The 17,672-nt window shown below is 53.7% G+C and overlaps 2 protein-coding genes across 6 annotated transcripts; one reads left to right on the forward strand and one right to left on the reverse strand.

The window, feature by feature from the left end:
* Positions 1–1,247: 1,247 nt before the first annotated feature.
* On the reverse strand, positions 1,248–4,900 carry S100A1 (S100 calcium binding protein A1). The gene is made up of 3 exons (XM_003259326.2): positions 4,778–4,900; positions 2,626–2,779; positions 1,248–1,589 (listed from the first exon to the last, which is right to left on the reverse strand). The coding sequence occupies exons 2-3, from the start codon at positions 2,764–2,766 to the stop codon at positions 1,446–1,448; spliced, it is 285 nt and encodes a 94-aa protein (XP_003259374.1). The 5' UTR covers positions 2,767–2,779; positions 4,778–4,900; the 3' UTR covers positions 1,248–1,445.
* Positions 4,901–5,042: 142 nt separating this feature from the next.
* Positions 5,043–14,649, forward strand: S100A13 (S100 calcium binding protein A13). Of its 5 annotated transcripts, none has more exons than XM_030824488.1 (3): positions 5,043–5,065; positions 6,719–6,932; positions 14,409–14,649. In XM_030824488.1, the coding sequence occupies exons 2-3, from the start codon at positions 6,780–6,782 to the stop codon at positions 14,550–14,552; spliced, it is 297 nt and encodes a 98-aa protein (XP_030680348.1). In that variant the 5' UTR covers positions 5,043–5,065; positions 6,719–6,779; the 3' UTR covers positions 14,553–14,649. The 5 variants fall into 5 exon arrangements, with proteins under 5 accessions (XP_030680348.1, XP_030680345.1, XP_030680347.1 ...); XM_030824485.1 differs by lacking the exon at positions 5,043–5,065 and adding an exon at positions 5,471–5,789; XM_030824487.1 differs by lacking the exon at positions 5,043–5,065 and adding an exon at positions 5,810–5,913.
* The last annotated feature ends 3,023 nt before the right edge of the window (positions 14,650–17,672 follow it).

Consider the following 17,672-nt stretch of genomic DNA (forward strand, 5'->3'; position numbering starts at 1 on the left):
ACTGCAGCCTTGACCTCCTGGGCTCAGGTGATCCTCTCACCTCAGCCTCCCGAATCCTAAGATTATAGGCATGAGCTATGTTCCCTGCTCAATAAGGATTTTTCTCTTTCTTTTTTTTTCTTTTTGCAGATGGAGTCTTGCTGTGTCACCCAGGCTGGAGTGCAGTGCTACCATCTCGGCTCCCTGCAACCTCCGCCTCCCAGGTTCAAGCGATTCTCCTGCCTCAGCCTCCTGAATAGCTGGAATTACAGGCGCGTGCCACCATGCCCTGCTAATTTTTGTATTTTTAGTAGAGATGGGGTTTCACCAGGCTGGTCTCCAGCTCCTGACCTCAAGTGATCTGCCTGCCTCTGTCTCCCAAAGTGCTGGGACTACAGTCGTGAGCCACGGTGCCCAGCCTCAATAAGGGATTTTTCTAATGGCTATGTGCACAATACAGTGTACATATGTTTGAGGAATGAGAGAATGACACATCTGCAACCCTTCCTTTGCCCCATTGGCACGTCAAGACCCTTTCATTTTCCTTCCTGGCACTTGGGCGTGTGCATATGTGTGTATGTGTGTGTGTGTGTCTGTGTGTAAGTAATGGCCCAGCATTCTTACCCATGTGAGGGTAAGGATCATGGTTATTTTGCTTAATGCTGGAGCCTCAGTTCCTACACAATGTTTACACATAGTACCACTTAAGTAAACGTTCGTTGATTGAAAGAAGATTCTTTCGGCCGAGTGCGGTGGCTCACGCCTGTAATCTCAGCACTTTGGGAGGCCGAGGGGGGGATCACGAGGTCAGGAGATCGAGACCATCCTGGCCAACATGGTGAAACCCCGTCTGTACTAAAATACAAAAAATTAGCCGGGCGTGGTGGCAGGCGCATGTAGTCCCAGCTGCTCGGGAGGCTGAGGCAGGAGAATCGCTTGAACCCGGGAGGCGGCGGTTGCAGTGAGCCAAGATCGTGCCACTGCCCTCCAGTCTGGGTGACAGAGCCAGACTGTGTCTCCAAAAAAAAAAAAAAAAAAGGAGATTATTTCTTCCTCTGGCTTTATAGCTGAGAAGCTGATGTCTCCTCGACTTCCAACTGGAACCTTGAACCCCCACATTCCTGGACCTTGAGCATTCCTCAAGTAGGAAGATGTAATGCACCTTGACCTCTTTCTAAATAAGACACTTCCCCAAACAAGGGGAGTTGAGAGTGAACAGTCTTCACGTCTCCACCCACTTTCAGATCCCAGAGGAGACGGACATCGGATGGCTGGTGAGAGAGAAGCCTTTAATGAAAGATGAGTTGCAGGCTTGGACCGCTACTCTTGCGCCCTTGGTGTGTGTGGGCAGGGGGTGGGCAGGGATGGGGTTATGGAGAGGGATAAGTGGGGTGAGGTGGAAGCAGGGGGAAGAGGCAGGTCTGGGAGGGTGGAGAGGAAGGGCGCTGCCCAATGTGGCTGTCTGCTCAACTGTTCTCCCAGAAGAAATTGTTACAGGCCACTGTGAGAGCAGCCACAAGCACCACATACTCCTGGAAGTCCACCTCCCCGTCTCCATTCTCGTCTAGCTCCTTCATCACCTTGTCCACAGCATCCACATCCTTCTGGGCCTGTGGTGGGAGGAGAGGAAGAGGGAGGTGTATAGGGAGGGGTACAGCACTGAGTCAGAGGCAAGGGGGTGGTTGAGGAGCAGGAGGCAGAGATGAGCGAGAGGAACTGCACTGAATTATGGGACTCTTCTGGGCCTCCTCAAAACTCTTGAGGGCTCCTGTTGCCTACAGCATAAACTCTTTCACCTGGCAGAATGAATAATAATGACACCAGTTACCGCATGTTGAGTGCCTACAATAAAGCAAACACTACACTAGGAGCTTTACAAGCACTGTCTAATTTAATTCTAATACAAATAATGTGAGGTATGTTTCATTATTTCCATTCTAGAGAAGAAACAAATTGGTAATTGGTAGTTAAATAAATACGCCCAAAGTCCTACAGCTAGAAAGTAGCAGGGCTGGAATTTGAACCCAGTCCGATAAAACCTCAAAACCGGTGCACTTTTCTACCATATCCTGAGGCTTCTTTACTTTAGGGCCCTGGTTAGCCTTTGCAGCCTACTTTTCTACATCCTTAATGCCAGTCAAATGAAACTACTGGCATGCTCCACATTCTTCTTTCTCCCATGCTTTTGTTCATTCAGTTACCTCCTCCTAAAATGTCTGCATTTACCCAGATAATCTTCCAATGGAAATCCGTGGTTCAAGTGCCCCCTCTTCAGGAAAGCCATCTGACTTCAATCAGGTTAATAATCTCTCATAACCCTTTCTGGCACATCTGTTAAGGCTCTGTATACTTCCTGGAGTTCATGGTTTACTTTTAAGTGTCAATCTTTCCCTTCTAAGTCTGTCAGTCTTATTATTGATGAATCTACACAGGGCCTAACACTTAACAGGTGATCAATAAACCAGGGCATTTTGACTTGACCCAGGAGGAGTAGGGGAGCCTGGAAAAACCCAGGAGAGAAGCCTGGGAAAGGAAAGAAGGAGGCTAGGCTGAGCTGGAGGTGGGGTGGGGAGATAGCAAGGGGGTGCCCATCCCATTCCCCCAACCTTCACCCACTCCATTCCCACTCCACCATGCTATGCTCACATCCAGGAAGCCAGAGAGCTCCGTCTGCAGCAGCTCTTTCAGCTCCTTCTTGCTCAGCTTGTACTTGTCCCCCTCTTTGCCCGAGTGGGCGTGAAACACGTTGATGAGGGTCTCCATCGCCGTCTCCAGCTCAGAGCCCATTGCAGCAGTGCACCTACCCACCCCCATCATGGAAGTGAGCTGAGGACCAGGCCTGGAGTACCTGGGGTCTAGGTGAGGGGAACCCTCAGGCCTGGCCCTGGCTGACAGCTCAAATAGCTGTGGGATTAGACCCCTACTGCAATTGATCTTTCTCTGAGATTTTACAATGTGAGGGAAACCCCAGCAGACCTGTTCTCCGTGTCCCTCAGTCTGTACCCCAGCCAGAGGGAATCAGGATTGGGGCATGGAGAGAGAGCAGTTGGAGCTGGGCTGGCTCCAGATGCCTGTGGTAGATGTCTGCAGTGGCTGCCCAGGCAGGGATTGAGGAGGGTGGGGCAGGCAGGGGTGGTCACAGGACTGGGCCATGCTTCCTCTGGCTCTATTTTTACCCTGGACCTTGCCTGTCTAGCATAGCCAAGCTCTGCTGTTGAGGGTGGTGGGCTGGGATGTCCACTACAGCCTTCCTTCTGCTGCCCACCCCTAGCAAGGAGTCAGTCTGGTACCCTTGGTCAGCCTGGTAGAGGGGATGGCAGCCCCAGTGGGTGGCCTAAGGCTTCTGGGGGAGGGAGGTCTCACTGACTCTGAGTTTCCTGTCAGCAGCTGGGGGCCCCTTTTGGTCCTTCGACTCTGTTCTCTCCTGAACATGTCATTTTGGCTTCTTTGGGGTATGCTCCCATTGCCTCTGCAAAATTATCCCTTCCATCTGGTGGGTGGCAGAAGGGGAGAGAGGAATGTCTGAGGCTTTTCCTTGGAGCCAGGGTTCCCAGGGAGTGGGAGAGGAGACCTGCAGGCGTTGTCCCTTCGACTGCTCACTCCTGGTTGATTCGAGGATAGTGGGAGCAAGGGGAATGTGGCTGCTATGTGTTGGGGAGATAAAGGGCTGAAAGCATGCGGTCCTTTGAGTTCAAGGGGCCGGGAGAGAGTAGGAGAAGAAAGGAGAAAGGAGTGGTCTGTTGAGAGAGAAGACTGCCAAGCTGGGGGGCCTCTCCCTTGGCCCTGGGACAGTCTGGCCTTCCACAACCCCAGGGGGGCAGCTCAGGTGTCTCAGATCAGATGTCCCCATCCTTCCCCAGGCCTAGGGGGCTGGACAATGGCCCCTGATCGAATGACATCCCAGTTCTTCAATGGGGCCCTTGTGAGTGTCATCTGAACTCCGGACCTGAGAAGCAGTTGTCACAGAGACATGGGGGAGATGGAACCCAAGCCGTGGCTGATGAGGGGATAAGGGGTGCCTGAGGGAGGGATGCTGGTAGCTTGATTACCTGCTCCATGCCAGAGGGGCAGCTGGAGGTCACCTGGAGCCCTAAAGCAGCCTGGGATTTTATGTGGTGGCAGTTCTGAGAGGACTTGGGGGCAGGGCAGATGGGAAAACAAAGAGGAAAGAATGGGGGGAAAGAGGAGTCAAGAGGTCTGGGCCAAAAGGGGGAGGAGGAGAAAGGGGAGGTCCTGTGGAGGTCGCGTTGGGAAGGGGCACAGCACCCTACATCTCCGCTTCCCCATATCATGGGAGCTTCGCCCTGCCACCCCCAGACTCCCCGGGGACCTGAGCTCTTGGCAGGGCAGGGTGGGGTGGCAGAGACTAAGGCTGGCAGGAGAGGTGCGGGCAGAAACAGCTGTTGTATCTGCTCTCTTCTTCTTACCTCACAGGAGGCGAGGCAGGGGAGGGCTGGGGCCCTTCCCAACACCTGGGAGACAGAGAGGGCCTTGGCAGGGACTTGAGGGATCCCTGTGGGAGGGCCAGGTGGCCAGGAAGCTCATGGTGGGTTCCCCACTGGCTTCCTCCTTTGCTGAGCTGCCAGCCGTCTCTCCGACCTTCAGTTCATTTGTCTCTCATCACCACCTTCCAAGCCCTGTCTCCCCCAAATCCCAAACTGCCCTCACCCTGACTGACTCCTCCCAGATCCTCAGTGCTCCACAGTGCTATGGTCCCCAGCCTCTTGGAGCCCTTCTGAAGACCCCTCTCCCTGAAGCTGGCAGGCTGGGGACTAGCCCAGTGGGGCAGGGTACTCACGGTTGGCCTGGGCCTGAGGTGGGAGCAGGTTCTGGACAGACGGCCAAGGCTGCAAATGTGGCTGCTGGAGCTGTGTGTGGAGACCTGTCTTCAACAGTCCCTCCCCCGCTGACCCCCCCCACCGACTCCACCCCTTCACAGACGAACACCCTATGGGGCAAGGGGCCAGGAGCAGACAGAGGCGCCCTCTGTCTCCTGGGCTGGAACAGGCAGCCCTTGTCTCTTTCCCAGCCTTGCTTGCCCCGTTCCTTTCTCTCCAGGCAGCAGTGGATGGTGCAGGGGAAAGAGGTGGGAAGGAGGTCCTGGGAGGGATGCTGGATGTCTTACCCCAAGCTGGGCCTTGCAGTACCTGTGGCTGGCTGTGCTGGTTGAGCTGGCTAAGGGGGGAATTCTGCTGAGGGGGTCTTAGTCTGTGGCTCCTCCATGGGGCCTGAGAGGACCCTCAGTGAAAAACTCAGTCTTGGGAGTCTGAGAACCCACAGAGGGATTTCAATCCAGGACTCTTCTCTGGGGGTCTCAACTTGGATCCCCCTCTGTGTGTGGGGCCTCAGCCTGGGGTTCTCTGAGGGATCTTGGTCTGTAGCATCCTTTGTGGGATCTCATTCTAAGGGGCCTCTGTGTGTGTCTCAGATTGGGCCTCTCAGTGTTGAGCTCCCTCAATTGGTTGCCTCCCTCTTCCCCCCTCAGCATACACACTCCTGATTAGACGTGGGATGTGGTGGCAGCAGCCCCCAGTACTGAGAGGACTAGGACCCTGGGACCCCTGCTGAATGAGATCTGTCCAGGCAGCTCCTCTCCCTGACCAAGTGGGGGCGCTCGTGTGGCTGGCAGGGAGCCCGGGTCCAGGCCTGAGGGCTCAGGGCGAGCAGCGCGATTGGGCTGTCTCTGGTCTTCAGAATCCGCCACAGAAATTTGACACCTCTGGGCTTGGAAGCAGCTCCCTCCTCCTTCCCCGCTGCTTATAAACCTCAGCCCTGAGGCTCCAGCTCACTCTACCCTATCTCCTTGCCCGGTGAGTCTCATGGCCGACCCTGGAGGGAGCCTGGAGATCATTTTTTCTTCTGGGCTCCCAGGTCCCTCCCCCAGAGCCAGCTCAGACAGGAATTCAGGAAGCGGCTTTGGATGATCGAGCAACAGTGCGTGCAGGAGTGCGTGAGGGGGTGGACAGAAAAGAGAATGCCTCTTCCAGCCCCACCCACCGCACCCCAGGGGGCTGTGAGTGCCTGGGGCAGGGAGTCAGAGACGCCCCGTTCTAGGACCCTTGTCACCGGGAGACAGGAGCGGGGAGGATCTGTGGGGTCCTGGGTTCAGCACTCTGCCCTGCTGCCCCTGAGGGGAGGTAAGGGTGGGGCGGGGCAGAGAAAATGGGTCTGTTCAGACGGAGCCAGCTCTGACCACAGGGGACATTTGCCAGACCCTGTGCTTCTCTGCTGGGAGGAGCGGTTAGAGTGTGTGTGGGCGGATGCGAGTGGCCGGAGACCAGGGCCCAACATAAACAAGCTTTGGAGACAACCTTATGACCTGTGAGGCTGGGTGAGACAAAAAGGGATTCTTGAGACAGACACGCCACAGAGGGGCCACCAGACTTGAAGGACTCCAAGAAGGACCCTCAACTGAAGACCTCCTCTCAAGTAGAGGGGTCTCCAGATCGAGGGATCACCACAGAGTGGTCCCTAAGCCACAGACATTTGAAAAGGACCCCAGATTGTGAGACCTACAGAAGAGGGGGTTTCTGGAACTGAATCTCCTGCCCCCACCAAAACTGAGATGCTGTTGCTTGGTCTGCTGCCCCAAGCTCAACCCTTGTCCTCTCCCTCTTTCCCCATAATGCCCCCTCCAGGCTGAGACTGATGTGGTAACACCAAGGCAGGGACCTTCTGAACCATTCCTGCATCTTGGGGCTCCCTGACTCTCCCTCTCTGCTCCTTCTCTGTTCCACAGGTCAGCCCTGACAAAGGTCAGCTAGCCCCTTGAGGACATCAGCTTTGGCCTCAGGGTCCTAATGGCAGCAGAACCACTGACAGAGCTAGAGGAGTCCATCGAGACCGTGGTCACCACCTTCTTCACCTTTGCAAGGCAGGAGGGCCGGAAGGATAGCCTCAGCGTCAACGAGTTCAAAGAGCTGGTTACCCAGCAGTTGCCCCATCTGCTCAAGGTAGGCAGAGGTCTGGGACTGAGATTTTGTGAGGTGGTGATTATGGGACACTGTGTTTAGGACGTGATGGTGCCGAGTATGATGATGTGACCACAAGAAAGGGTGTGGGTGGCTGTATGTGTAAATGGTTGCAGGTTTTCTTTTGGTTTTTTGAGACAAAGTCTCGCTCTGTCACCCAGGCTGGAGTGCAGTGGTGTGATCTTGGCTCACTGCAACCTCCATCTCCAGGGTTCAAGTGATTCTCCTGCCTCAGCCTCCTGAGTAGCTGGGATTACAGGTGTGTGCCACCACGCCGAGCCTATTTCTGTATTTTTAGTAGAGACAGGGTTTCACCAGGTTGGTCAGGCTGGTCTCGAACTCCTGACCTCAGGTGATCCACCCGCCTCGGCCTCCCAAAGTGCTGGGGTTACAGGTGCAAGCCACTGCGCCTGACCCGGTTGTGGGTTCTCTTGCCTGGTGTGTATGTGTGTGTGTTTGTGTGTCCATGCATATAATTAGGTAAGCAAAGATACTATGTGCCAGTGGGAGTATAGGCTTGTGTCAGAAGAAGCTGTTGAGTTCTTGTGTATGCTCTGTGCCTTTCTGGTCTAATTTCCCCAAGACAGGACTGGACCCAGAGCTGGCTTCCAGGAGAGTCACAGACTGTCACAGCTGGAAGGAGGCCAAGAGAAAACACAGTCCGCGTTCCTCACTTCACATATATGGAAACTGAGGCCTAGCAGTGGAAAGGGGCTTATCAAAAATGAAAACACAGCCAAATTCATGGAGTCATAGACCTCAGTGTAGGGGGTCTGTGGGACGCATCTGTGAAGACTCTCTACCCGCTATGGGCATCCTCTCACTAGGGTGTAAGACAGTCATTCCTTCTCTCCCACTCAGGCTGGAGTCAGTTCTTAAATTTCATTGACTCTGGGCTTGAAGAGGCCTGGTCATTCTGGCTGTTGACAGTTTGTTTTACATCCTTTCTGAAAATCCACAGGCACATTGAAGTGTGTGAATATGGACTCCTTGAACACAATGAGTCTCTGAAACTCATGGTCTTTTATCTGCAAAATCCCCTACAACTTCCAACTTCTCAGACTTTCTTTTTGAGACAGGGTGTCTCACTCTGTTGTCCAGGCCACTGTGCGATCACAGCTCACTGCATCCTTGACCTTCTGGGCTCAGGCAATCCTCCTGCCCCAGCCTCACAAGTAGCTGGGACCACAGGTGCATGCCACACTGCCTGGCTAATTTTTTCTTTTTTTGTGACAGAGTCTCACTCTGTCACCGAGGTTGGAGTGCAATGGTGCGATCTTGGCTCACTGCAACCTCTGCCTCCTGGGTTCAAGTGGTTCTCTTGTCTCAGCCTCATGAGTAGCGGGGATTCCAGGCAACCGCCACCATGCCCGGATAATTTTTGTATTTTTAGTAGAGACGGGGTTTCACTATGTTGGCCAGGCTGGTTTTGAACTTCTGACCTCAGGTGATCCACCTGCCTCAGCCTCCCAAAGTGCTGGAATTACAGGCGTGAGCCACTGCGCCTGGCCTAATTTTTAAGTTACTTGTAGAGGTGCGATCTCTCCATGTTTCCCAAGCTGGTCTCAAACTCCAGGCCTCAAGTGATCCTCCTGCATTGGCCTTCCAAAGTGTTGGGATTACAGGCGTGAGCCACTGTGCCCAGCCAGACGTTTCCTTTCATCTTTTTACTGGAAACTTCAGGTTCTCTCCTGAAGGGACAGCATTCCTTATATCCTTGTCAAGCAGTGATTGTGGTTTTTTTTTTTTCTAAATTCAACTTCCTCTGGGCCTGGAAATGTAGGAAATGACCTCTCTGCTTTTCATTATCTCTAGATTTTAGTTTCTTCTTCTTTCTAAGACTTCCCAGCTCCTTGGAAGCTCATCTGCCACCTGCCATTCTTCTTATTGCACTCCTTACAGCTCTTCAGCTCCTGGCTCACTGTTTTCTTCTCATCACTGCTTCTGTTGTTATTCTCAGTGGCTTCAACATCCACACAGACAGTTCATCCAACACCTGGGCCTTTCAATTTTCTCAACTCCTCATTTCCAAAAAGATTTGTCTTCTTACATCTCAGCATCCCACTCCTCTGTTCATGCTTTAGACTGTGTCATTAACAAAATAACGCACCACTTCCAAAATCTTGATTTCAAGTTTCCCTTTATCTGCTGACCTCCTCCTGTCATTCCAGTTCTGTTCCCCTCGCTAGCTTCTCCACTTCAGCGCTTCCCTGACTCCTCAGGTACCTTCAGTCTCTCGACCCTCTCACTTTTGCATCTTCCATCAACATCCCTTGTGTCCTCATTGCCCTTCTTCCTCACCTCAGGTTCTAAGGCTTCTCATTGTAATCACTGCGTTAACACCATTGATTCTGTCTCTCTCTGTTCTCAATCCAGTTAATCCACCATTTCACCTATAGTAACTTGCCAGTTAAATCCACTGTTCTGCATCTGCACTTGGATAGCTGAATCTGGCTGGAGAAAAATGCACAGCTTTGTCGACTTGTCTCACTTTAAATCTATAACCACAGACCCCAAGAGGGACCCTTGGCAATGCCTGGCGGTTCTGTGTTTCCCTGGTTGATTCATTTACCGGTTCTTTCAGATGATTATTTCACAATTTGTCTTCTCACCTCAAAGCTCAGTACGTCTTTCCACGTTCTCCCTTTTCCTGAGAAGTTTACTCACTGAGAAGGTCAGGAGTTCGAGACCAGCCTGGCCAATATAGTGAAACCCCATCTCTACTAAAAATGTATTTAAAAAATTAGCTGGGTGTGGTTGTGTGCATCTGTAATCCCAGCTACTTGAGAGGCTGAAGCAGGAAAATTGCTTGAACCCTGGAGGCAGAGGTTGCAGGGAGCCGAGATTGCACCACTGCACTCCAGCCTGGGCAACAGAGGGAGACTCTGTCTCAAAGGAAAAAAAAAGGAAAAGAAAAAAGAAAATAGGAACAATCAGGAAACTTGTACTTGCTCCCTCCCCGAAATCAGCAGTCTTCTGTTATGCAAATGATCCGTCACTGCCCCTAAGGCCAACCCTTCACTGGTGCCCTGGATCCCATCCCCTCTCACCCACTGCACTCCAGCCTGGGTGACCGACAGAGCGAGACTCCGTCTCAAAAAAAAAAAAAAAAAAAAGACCTTTCCTCTTGAAATTACTCCTCTCTTTCTTGTGTCCTCAAATTTTCCTTCTCCACTGTATCGTTCTTACCAGCTTACAACTGATACCTCTTTTTTTTTTTTTTTTTTTGGGACAGAGTCTCACTTTGTTGCCCAGGATAGAGTGCAATGGCGTGATCACAGTTCACTGCAGCCTCTACCTCCCAGGCTCAAGTGATCCTTCCACCTCAGCCTTCTGAGTAGCTGGGACTACAGGCATGTGCCACCATGTCTGGCTAATTTTTTAATTTTTTTGTAGAGATAGGGCCTCTGTATGTGTGCGTGCATGTAATTAGGTAAGCAAAGATACTGTGTGCCAGTGGAAGTATGGGCTTGTATCAGATGATGCCGTTGGGTTCTTGTGTATGCTCTGTGCCTTTCTGGTCTAATTTCCCCAAGACAGTACTGGACCCAGAGCTGGCTTCCAGGAGAGTCACAGACCATCACAGCTGGAAGGAGGACAAGAGAAAACACAGTCCACATTCCTCACTTCACATACATGGAAGCTGAGGCCTAATTTTTAAATTTTTTTGTAGAGACAGGGCCTCATTATATTGCCCATGCTGGTCTTGAACTTCTAGGCTTAAGTGATCCTCCTGCCCTGGCCTCCCAAAGTGTTGGGATTACAGGCATGAACCACTATGCCCAGCCCAATCCTTTATTGATGGAAATTTTTCTTATGTCCATTTCTTCCTTCTTGCAAATACTGTGTTTGTATACCTACATACTGGTAGAAAAATAACAACATAAGGTAAATGTTTGGCAGTAGAAATATTAGGTTAAGTGGCATGTTCATTTTTAATTTTTTTTTTGAGAAAGAATCTTGCTCTTTCACCCAGGCTGGAGTGCAGTGGCACGATCTCGGGTTACTGCAACCTCTGCCTCCCAGGTTCAAGTGATTTTCCTGGCTCAGCCTCCCTGAGTAGCTGGGACTACAGGCTCATGCCACCACGCCTGGCTAATTTTTGTATTTTTAGTAGAGACAAGGTTTCACCATGTTGGCCAGGCTGGTCTCGAACTCCTGACTTCAGATGATCTGCCCGCCTCAGCCTCCCAAAGTGCTGGGATTACAGGGGTGAGCCACTGAGACTGGCTTTCATTTTTAATTTTTGTGAATATTACCAATTTGCCTCCTAAAAAAGTTGTACCAGTTTATATGGCTACTCACACTTCATGCGACGCCTGTGTACTTGTCCACACTGGATATTATTGAGCTTTTACTTTTTGCTAATCTACGATGTGAAAATGGTATCTTTTTCTGACTTACGCATATATAATTCTGAGTGAAATGGAACTTAATTTTTTTTTTTTTTTTTTTTTTTGAGACGAGGTCTCACTCTGTCACCCAGGCTGGGCTGGAGTGCAGTGGTGTGATCTCGGCTCACTGCAACTTCCACCTCTTGGGTTCGAGCGATTCTCCTGCCTCAGCCTCCCAAGTAGCTGGGACTATGGGCATGCATCACCACGCCTGGCTAATTTTTGCATTTTTAGTAGAGATGGGGTTTCTTTCTTTCTTTCTTTCTTTTTTTTTTTTTTTTTGAGCAGCAGCAAGATTTATTGCAAAGAGCGAAAGAACAAAGCTTCCACAGTGTGAGAGACCCAAGCGGGTTGCCCGAGATGGGGTTTCATCATGTTGGCCAGGCTGGTCTTGAACGCCTGACCTCGAGTTACCCACCCGCCTTGGCCTGCCAAAGTTCTGGGATTACAGGCATGAGCCACTGTGCTCGGCCAGTAACATTTTATAATGTTAAAAAGAATCCTATAGGCCAGGCATGGTGGCTCATGCCTGTAATCCCAGACCTTTTGGAAGCTGAGGTGAGTGGATCAGCTGAGGTCAGGAGTTTGAGACCAGCCTGGCAAACATGGTGAAACACCATCTCTAAAAATACAAAAATTAGCCAGGCATGGTGGTGGGTGCCTGTAATCCCAGCTGCTCGGGAGGCTGAGGCAGGAGAATTGCTTGAACCCAGAAGGCGGGGGTTGCAGTCAGCTGAGATCATACCACTGCATGCCAGCCTGGGCAACAGAGTGAGACTCCATCTCAAAAAAAAAAAAAAATCCTATAGATAGTTTAGTTGGGATCATATAAAAGATATATTTTAGGGAAAATCGACATTTTTAGCTGATTGAGCCTTTCTCTTTAAGAAAAATATATATTTATTCAATTTTCTATTTATTCAAGTTTTTTTTAATATCCCTGTGGTATAATATGAAATATATAGTTGTCATTTCTTATCCATGGGAATTGTTCCCAGGACCCCCTTGGATGCCAAAATCCTTGGATGCTCAATTACCTTTTTTTGTCGTTTTCTTGTAGAGATGGGGGTCTCACTATGTTGCCCTGGCTGGTCTTGAACTCCTGGGCTCAAGCGATCCTCTCACCTTGGCCTCCCAAAGTGCTGAGATTACAGATGTGAGCCACCATGCCTGGCCTCAGATCCCTTATATAAAATCAGATAGTACTTGCATATAACCTATGCACATCCTCCTGTATACTTTAAATTACAAGTAACTCTAGGTTACTTGTAATACATAATGCAATGCCTACTCATCACTTCATTCACATGGATTCAACTTAGTACTTAGCATGGGGCAAAATTTAAGTTTCGCTTTTTGGAACTTTGTGGATTTTTTTCTTCAAATATTTTTGGCCCTAGGTTGGTTGAATCCAGGGCTGTGGAACCCACTGATACTGATAATGGTATTTGGTATTTGGCTTTTGTTTTGTTTCTGTCACAGCTCTTTTTTTTCTTTTTTTTTGAGATGGTCTTGCTCTGTCACCCAGGCTGGAGGGCAGTGGCTTGATCTCGGCTCACTACAGCCTCTGCCTCCTACACTCAAGCGATTCTTCTGATTCAGCCTTCCAAGGAGTTGGGACTACAGGTGTGCACTATCACACCCAGCTAATTTTTGTATTTTTTTTTTTTTCTTTTTTTGAGACAGAGTCCCACTCTCTAGCCCAGGCTGGAGTGCAGTGGCACGATCTCTGCTCACCACAACCTCCGCCTCCTAGGTTCAAGCAATTCTCCTGTCTCAGCCTCCCGAGTAGCTGGGATTACAGGCTCCCACCACCATGCCTGGCTAGTTTTTGTATTTTTAGTAAAGGCAGGGTTTTGCCATGTTGGCCAGGCTGGTCTTGAACTCCTGACCTCAGGTGACCCACCTGCCTCAGCCTCTCAAAGTGCTGGGATTACAGGCGTGAGCCACCACGCCCGGCCTGCCTAATTTTTATATTTTTAGTAGAGACAGAGTTTCGCTTTGTTGGCCAGACTGGTCTCAAACTCCTGACCTCAAGTGATCTGCCCGCCTCAGCCTCCCAAAGCGTTGGGATTACAGGCGTAAGCTACCGCACCCTTCCTGCTTCTTCCTTCTTAATAGTTATTTATTTCTCTTTATTAATTGAATGCACCCCCAATATAATGTTACAGTGGCCATCCTTACCTTCCACTGGCAGTGCTTATAGTATAATTAAATGTGGTTGTAACTTAAAAAAAAAGTCTTTTTTAGTTCTTCCGTGAATCAGCTTTGTTCCCTTTAGAGATTCGGTGAGTCTTCTCTGTCTGCATCCAAATGTTGGTTCAAACCTTGAGCATCACACCCTGCCTGAGGCACCCTTCTCTGGTTTGATGTTGAACTATTGTTCAACAGTCAACTTTTTGGTTGTGCTTGTTTATCTGGCAACAGGTCCTTCGATCAGGACATCCAGTTTACTGTTGCCATTGATTTCACAGGCCTATGAGAGAGACCCTGTCAAGGGCCCCTAAAAACCCAGATACTCCATGTCCTTGCCATTCCCCTGATCTAGTGACCCAGCTGGATAAATGAAAAGACACAAGGGTTGTGCAAATGAGCAGCTAAGTACTGGGAGCTTCTCCAGCTTTCTGAGAAAGAGGAGGGTGGCCCCAGAAGGCTCAGACTGGGTCCAACCCTGCAGCATCTCCCTGAGATGCTGGCAAATCCTTGGGCCGATCCCACAGCAGCTGCAGCGGTGTGCTGGTGAGAGAAGATTGTGTGCATTTCTTTCCAGCTTTGTATTCAGCGACAACCTGTTTGTGGTTTGTAAGCGGCCATCATGGAAGTATTTACACAATGGCAAGCACTAGGACTCAGGCCCCTCCACCTCTCTCTGCTGGTGCTCCTTGGAGAGGCACCCTGTGGCAGTGCAGTTTTGGGGCCGCAGCCTCATTCTTTAGAGAAGGGGCAGGTGCCACTGCTTTCTGAGGGAAGGGCCTTGAGAGAATGGCAGCTGGCAGTTCTTCCCTCTCTACTTTCTCAAGAACCCCAGTTTCTAACTCTACCCTTCCCTTTGGTGTCTCCTCAGGATGTGGGCTCTCTTGATGAGAAGATGAAGAGCTTGGATGTGAATCAGGATTCGGAGCTCAAGTTCAATGAGTACTGGAGACTGATTGGGGAGCTGGCCAAGGAAATCAGGAAGAAGAAGGACCTGAAGATCAGGAAGAAGTAAAGCCGCCTGGCTGAGATGGGGGTGGGCAGGGCAGGGCTGGTCAGGGCCGAGCAGAACCCCACTCTTCCCAAATAAAGCTTCCTCCTTGAAACACAAATGTTTCTTACTTACACCCCATCCTGATTTCTTTTCTTGAGACCAGAGAGTGGGAAAGCTCTCTCTTGACCTGAGGATGGATCTGAAAATTATGAGCACCTTGAGGACAGGGAATGTTATTCATCTTCGAATTCCGCAGCATCTAGCACCAGGTCTTGTACAGAGCAGGTGCCCCATAAATGGTTGAATGAATATATGAAAAGTAGAGGCAGAGGGCTGGGCACAGTGGCTCACGCCTGTAATCCTAGTACTTTGGGAGGCTGAGGTGGGTGGATCACTTGAGGTCAGGAGTTCGAGACCAGCCTGGCCAACATGGCGAAACCACATCTCTACTAAAAATACAAAAATTAGCTTCCTTCCTTCCTTCCTTCCTCTCTCTCTCTCTCTCTCTCTCTCTCTCTTTGTTTCTTTTCTTTTCTTTCCCTCTATGGCCCAGGCTGCAATCTACTCAGCTCGCTGCTGCCTGCGCCGCCGACTGCCTGGGACTGCCGCCACGCGCCACCGCTGCCTGCTTTTTCTCGTTTGGCTGCAGGCGCGCGGTCGCCATGTTGGCCACGCTGCTCATGACGCCGAGTGCTCTGCCCGCCTCAGCCTCCCGAGCCCCTGCCCGGCCACCGCCCCGTCTGGGAGGTGGGGAGCGCCTCTGCCCGGCCACCCCATCCAGGAAGAAGTGAGGAGCGCCTCTGCCCGGCCGCCCCGTCCGGGAAGAAGTGAGGAGCGCCTCTGCCCGGCCACCCCGTCCGGGAAGAAGTGAGGAGCGCCTCTGCCCGGCCGCCCCGTCTGGGAGGTGAGGAGCACCTCTGCCCGGCCGCCCCATCCGGGAAGAAGTGAGGAGCGCCTCTGCCTGGCCGCCCCGTCTGGGAAGTGAGGAGCGCCTCTGCCCGGCCACCCCGTCTGGGAAGAAGTGAGGAGCGCCTCTGCCCGGCCGCCCTGTCTGGGAAGAAGTGAGGAGCGCCTCTGCCCTGCTGCCCCATCTGGGAAGTGAGGAGCGCCTCTGCCCGGGCGCCCCGTCCGGGAAGAAGTGAGGAGCGCCTCTGCCCAGCTGCCCCATCTGGGAAGTGAGGAGTGCCTCTGCCCGGGCGCCCCGTCCGGGAAGAAGTGAGGAGCGCCTCTGCCCGGCCGCCCCGTCTGGGAAGAGGTGAGGGGTACCTCTGCCCGGCCGCCCCGTCTGGGAAGTGAGGAGCGCCTCTGCCCGGCCACCCATCGTCTGGGAAGTGAGGAGCGCCTCTGCCCCGCCACCCATCGTCTGGGAGGTGAGGAGCGCCTCTGCCCGGCCGCCCCGTCTGGGAGGTGAGGAGTGCCTCTGCCTGGCCACCTATCGTCTGGGAGGTGAGGAGCGCCTCTGCCCGGCCGTCCCGTCTGGGAGGTGAGGAGCGCCTCTGCCCGACCACCCACCGTCTGGGAAGTGAGGAGCGCCTCTGCCCGGCCACCCACCGTCTGGGAAGTGAGGAGCGCCTCTGCCCGGCCACCCACCGTCTGGGAAGTGAGGAGCGCCTCTGCCCGGCCACCCACCGTCTGGGAAGTGAGGAGCGCCTCTGCCCGGCCGCCCACCGTCTGGGAAGTGAGGAGCGCCTCTGCCCGGCCACCCACCGTCTGGGAAGTGAGGAGCGCCTCTGCCCGGCCACCCACCGTCTGGGAAGTGAGGAGCGCCTCTGCCCGGCCACCCCGTCTGGGAAGTGAGGAGCGCCTCTGCCCGGCCGCCCCGTCTGGGAAGTGAGGAGGGCCTCTGCCCGGCCACCCATCGTTTGGGAGGTGAGGAGCGCCTCTGCCCGGCCGCCCCGTCTGGGAAGAAGTGAGGAGCGCCTCTGCCCGGCCGCCCCGTCCGGGAAGAAGTGAGGAGCGCCTCTGCCCGGCCGCCCCGTCCGGGAAGAAGTGAGGAGCGCCTCTGCCCGGCCGCCCCGTCCGGGAAGAAGTGAGGAGCGCCTCTGCCCGGCCGCCCCGTCTGGGAAGTGAGGAGCGCCTCTGCCCGGCCGCCCCGTCTGGGAAGTGAGGAGCGCCTCTGCCCGGCCGCCCCGTCTGGGAAGTGAGGAGCGCCTCTGCCCGGCCACCCACCGTCTGGGAAGTGAGGAGCGCCTCTGCCCAGCCACCCACCGTCTGGGAAGTGAGGAGCGCCTCTGCCGGGCCGTCCCGTCTGGGAAGTGAGGAGCGCCTCTGCCCGGCCACCCACCGTCTGGGAAGTGAGGAGCGCCTCTGCCCGGCCACCCACCGTCTGGGAAGTGAGGAGCGCCTCTGCCCGGCCACCCCGTCCGGGAAGTGAGGAGCGCCTCTGCCCGGCCACCCACCGTCTGGGAAGTTAGGAGCGCCTCTGCCCGGCCACCCACCGTCTGGGAAGTGAGGAGCGCCTCTGCCCGGGCACCCACCGTCTGGGAAGTGAGGAGCGCCTCTGCCCGGCCACCCCGTCTGGGAAGTGAGGAGCGCCTCTGCCCGGCCGCCCCGTCTGGGAAGTGAGGAGAGCCTCTGCCCGGCCACCCCGTCTGGGAGGAAGTGAGGAGCGCCTCTGCCCGGCCACCCACCATCCGGGAAGTGAGGAGCGCCTCTGCCCGGCCACCCACCGTCTGGGAAGTGAGGAGCACCTCTGCCCGGCCACCCCGTCTGGGAAGTGAGGAGCGCCTCTGCCCGGCCGCCCCATCTGTGAAATGAGGAGCACCTCTGCCCGGCCACCTATCGTCTGGGAGGTGAGGAGTGCCTCTGCCCGGCCGCCCCGTCCGGGAAGAAGTGAGGAGCGCCTCTGCCCGGCCGCCCCGTCCGGGAAGAAGTGAGGAGCGCCTCTGCCGGGCCGCCCCGTCTGAGAAGTGGGGAGCGCCTCTGCCCGGCCGCACCGTCCGGGAAGAAGTGAGGAGCGCCTCTGCCCGGCCGCCCCGTCCGGGAAGAAATGAGGAGCGCCTCGGCCCGGCCGCCCCGTCCGGGAAGAAGTGAGGAGCGCCTCGGCCCGGCCGCCCCGTCTGGGAAGTGAGGAGCGCCTCTGCCCGGCCGCCCCGTCTGGAAAGTGAGGAGCACCTCTGCCCGGCCACCCATCGTCTGGGA

The sequence above is a fragment of the Nomascus leucogenys genome, chromosome 12, assembly GCF_006542625.1.
Source record: "Nomascus leucogenys isolate Asia chromosome 12, Asia_NLE_v1, whole genome shotgun sequence".
Classification (NCBI taxonomy): domain Eukaryota; kingdom Metazoa; phylum Chordata; class Mammalia; order Primates; family Hylobatidae; genus Nomascus; species Nomascus leucogenys.

Bases quoted from the DNA above. Each gene is read 5' to 3' on its own strand.
- S100A13 (XM_030824488.1), top strand. From the start codon at position 6,780: ATGGCAGCAGAACCACTGACAGAGCTAGAGGAGTCCATCGAGACCGTG. The intron at 6,933-14,408 runs GTAGGCAGAGGT...GTGTCTCCTCAG, and splicing joins AGTTGCCCCATCTGCTCAAG to GATGTGGGCTCTCTTGATGA.
- S100A1 (XM_003259326.2), bottom strand. From the start codon at position 2,766: ATGGGCTCTGAGCTGGAGACGGCGATGGAGACCCTCATCAACGTGTTT. The intron at 1,590-2,625 runs GTGAGCATAGCA...CTCCCACCACAG, and splicing joins AGCTCTCTGGCTTCCTGGAT to GCCCAGAAGGATGTGGATGC.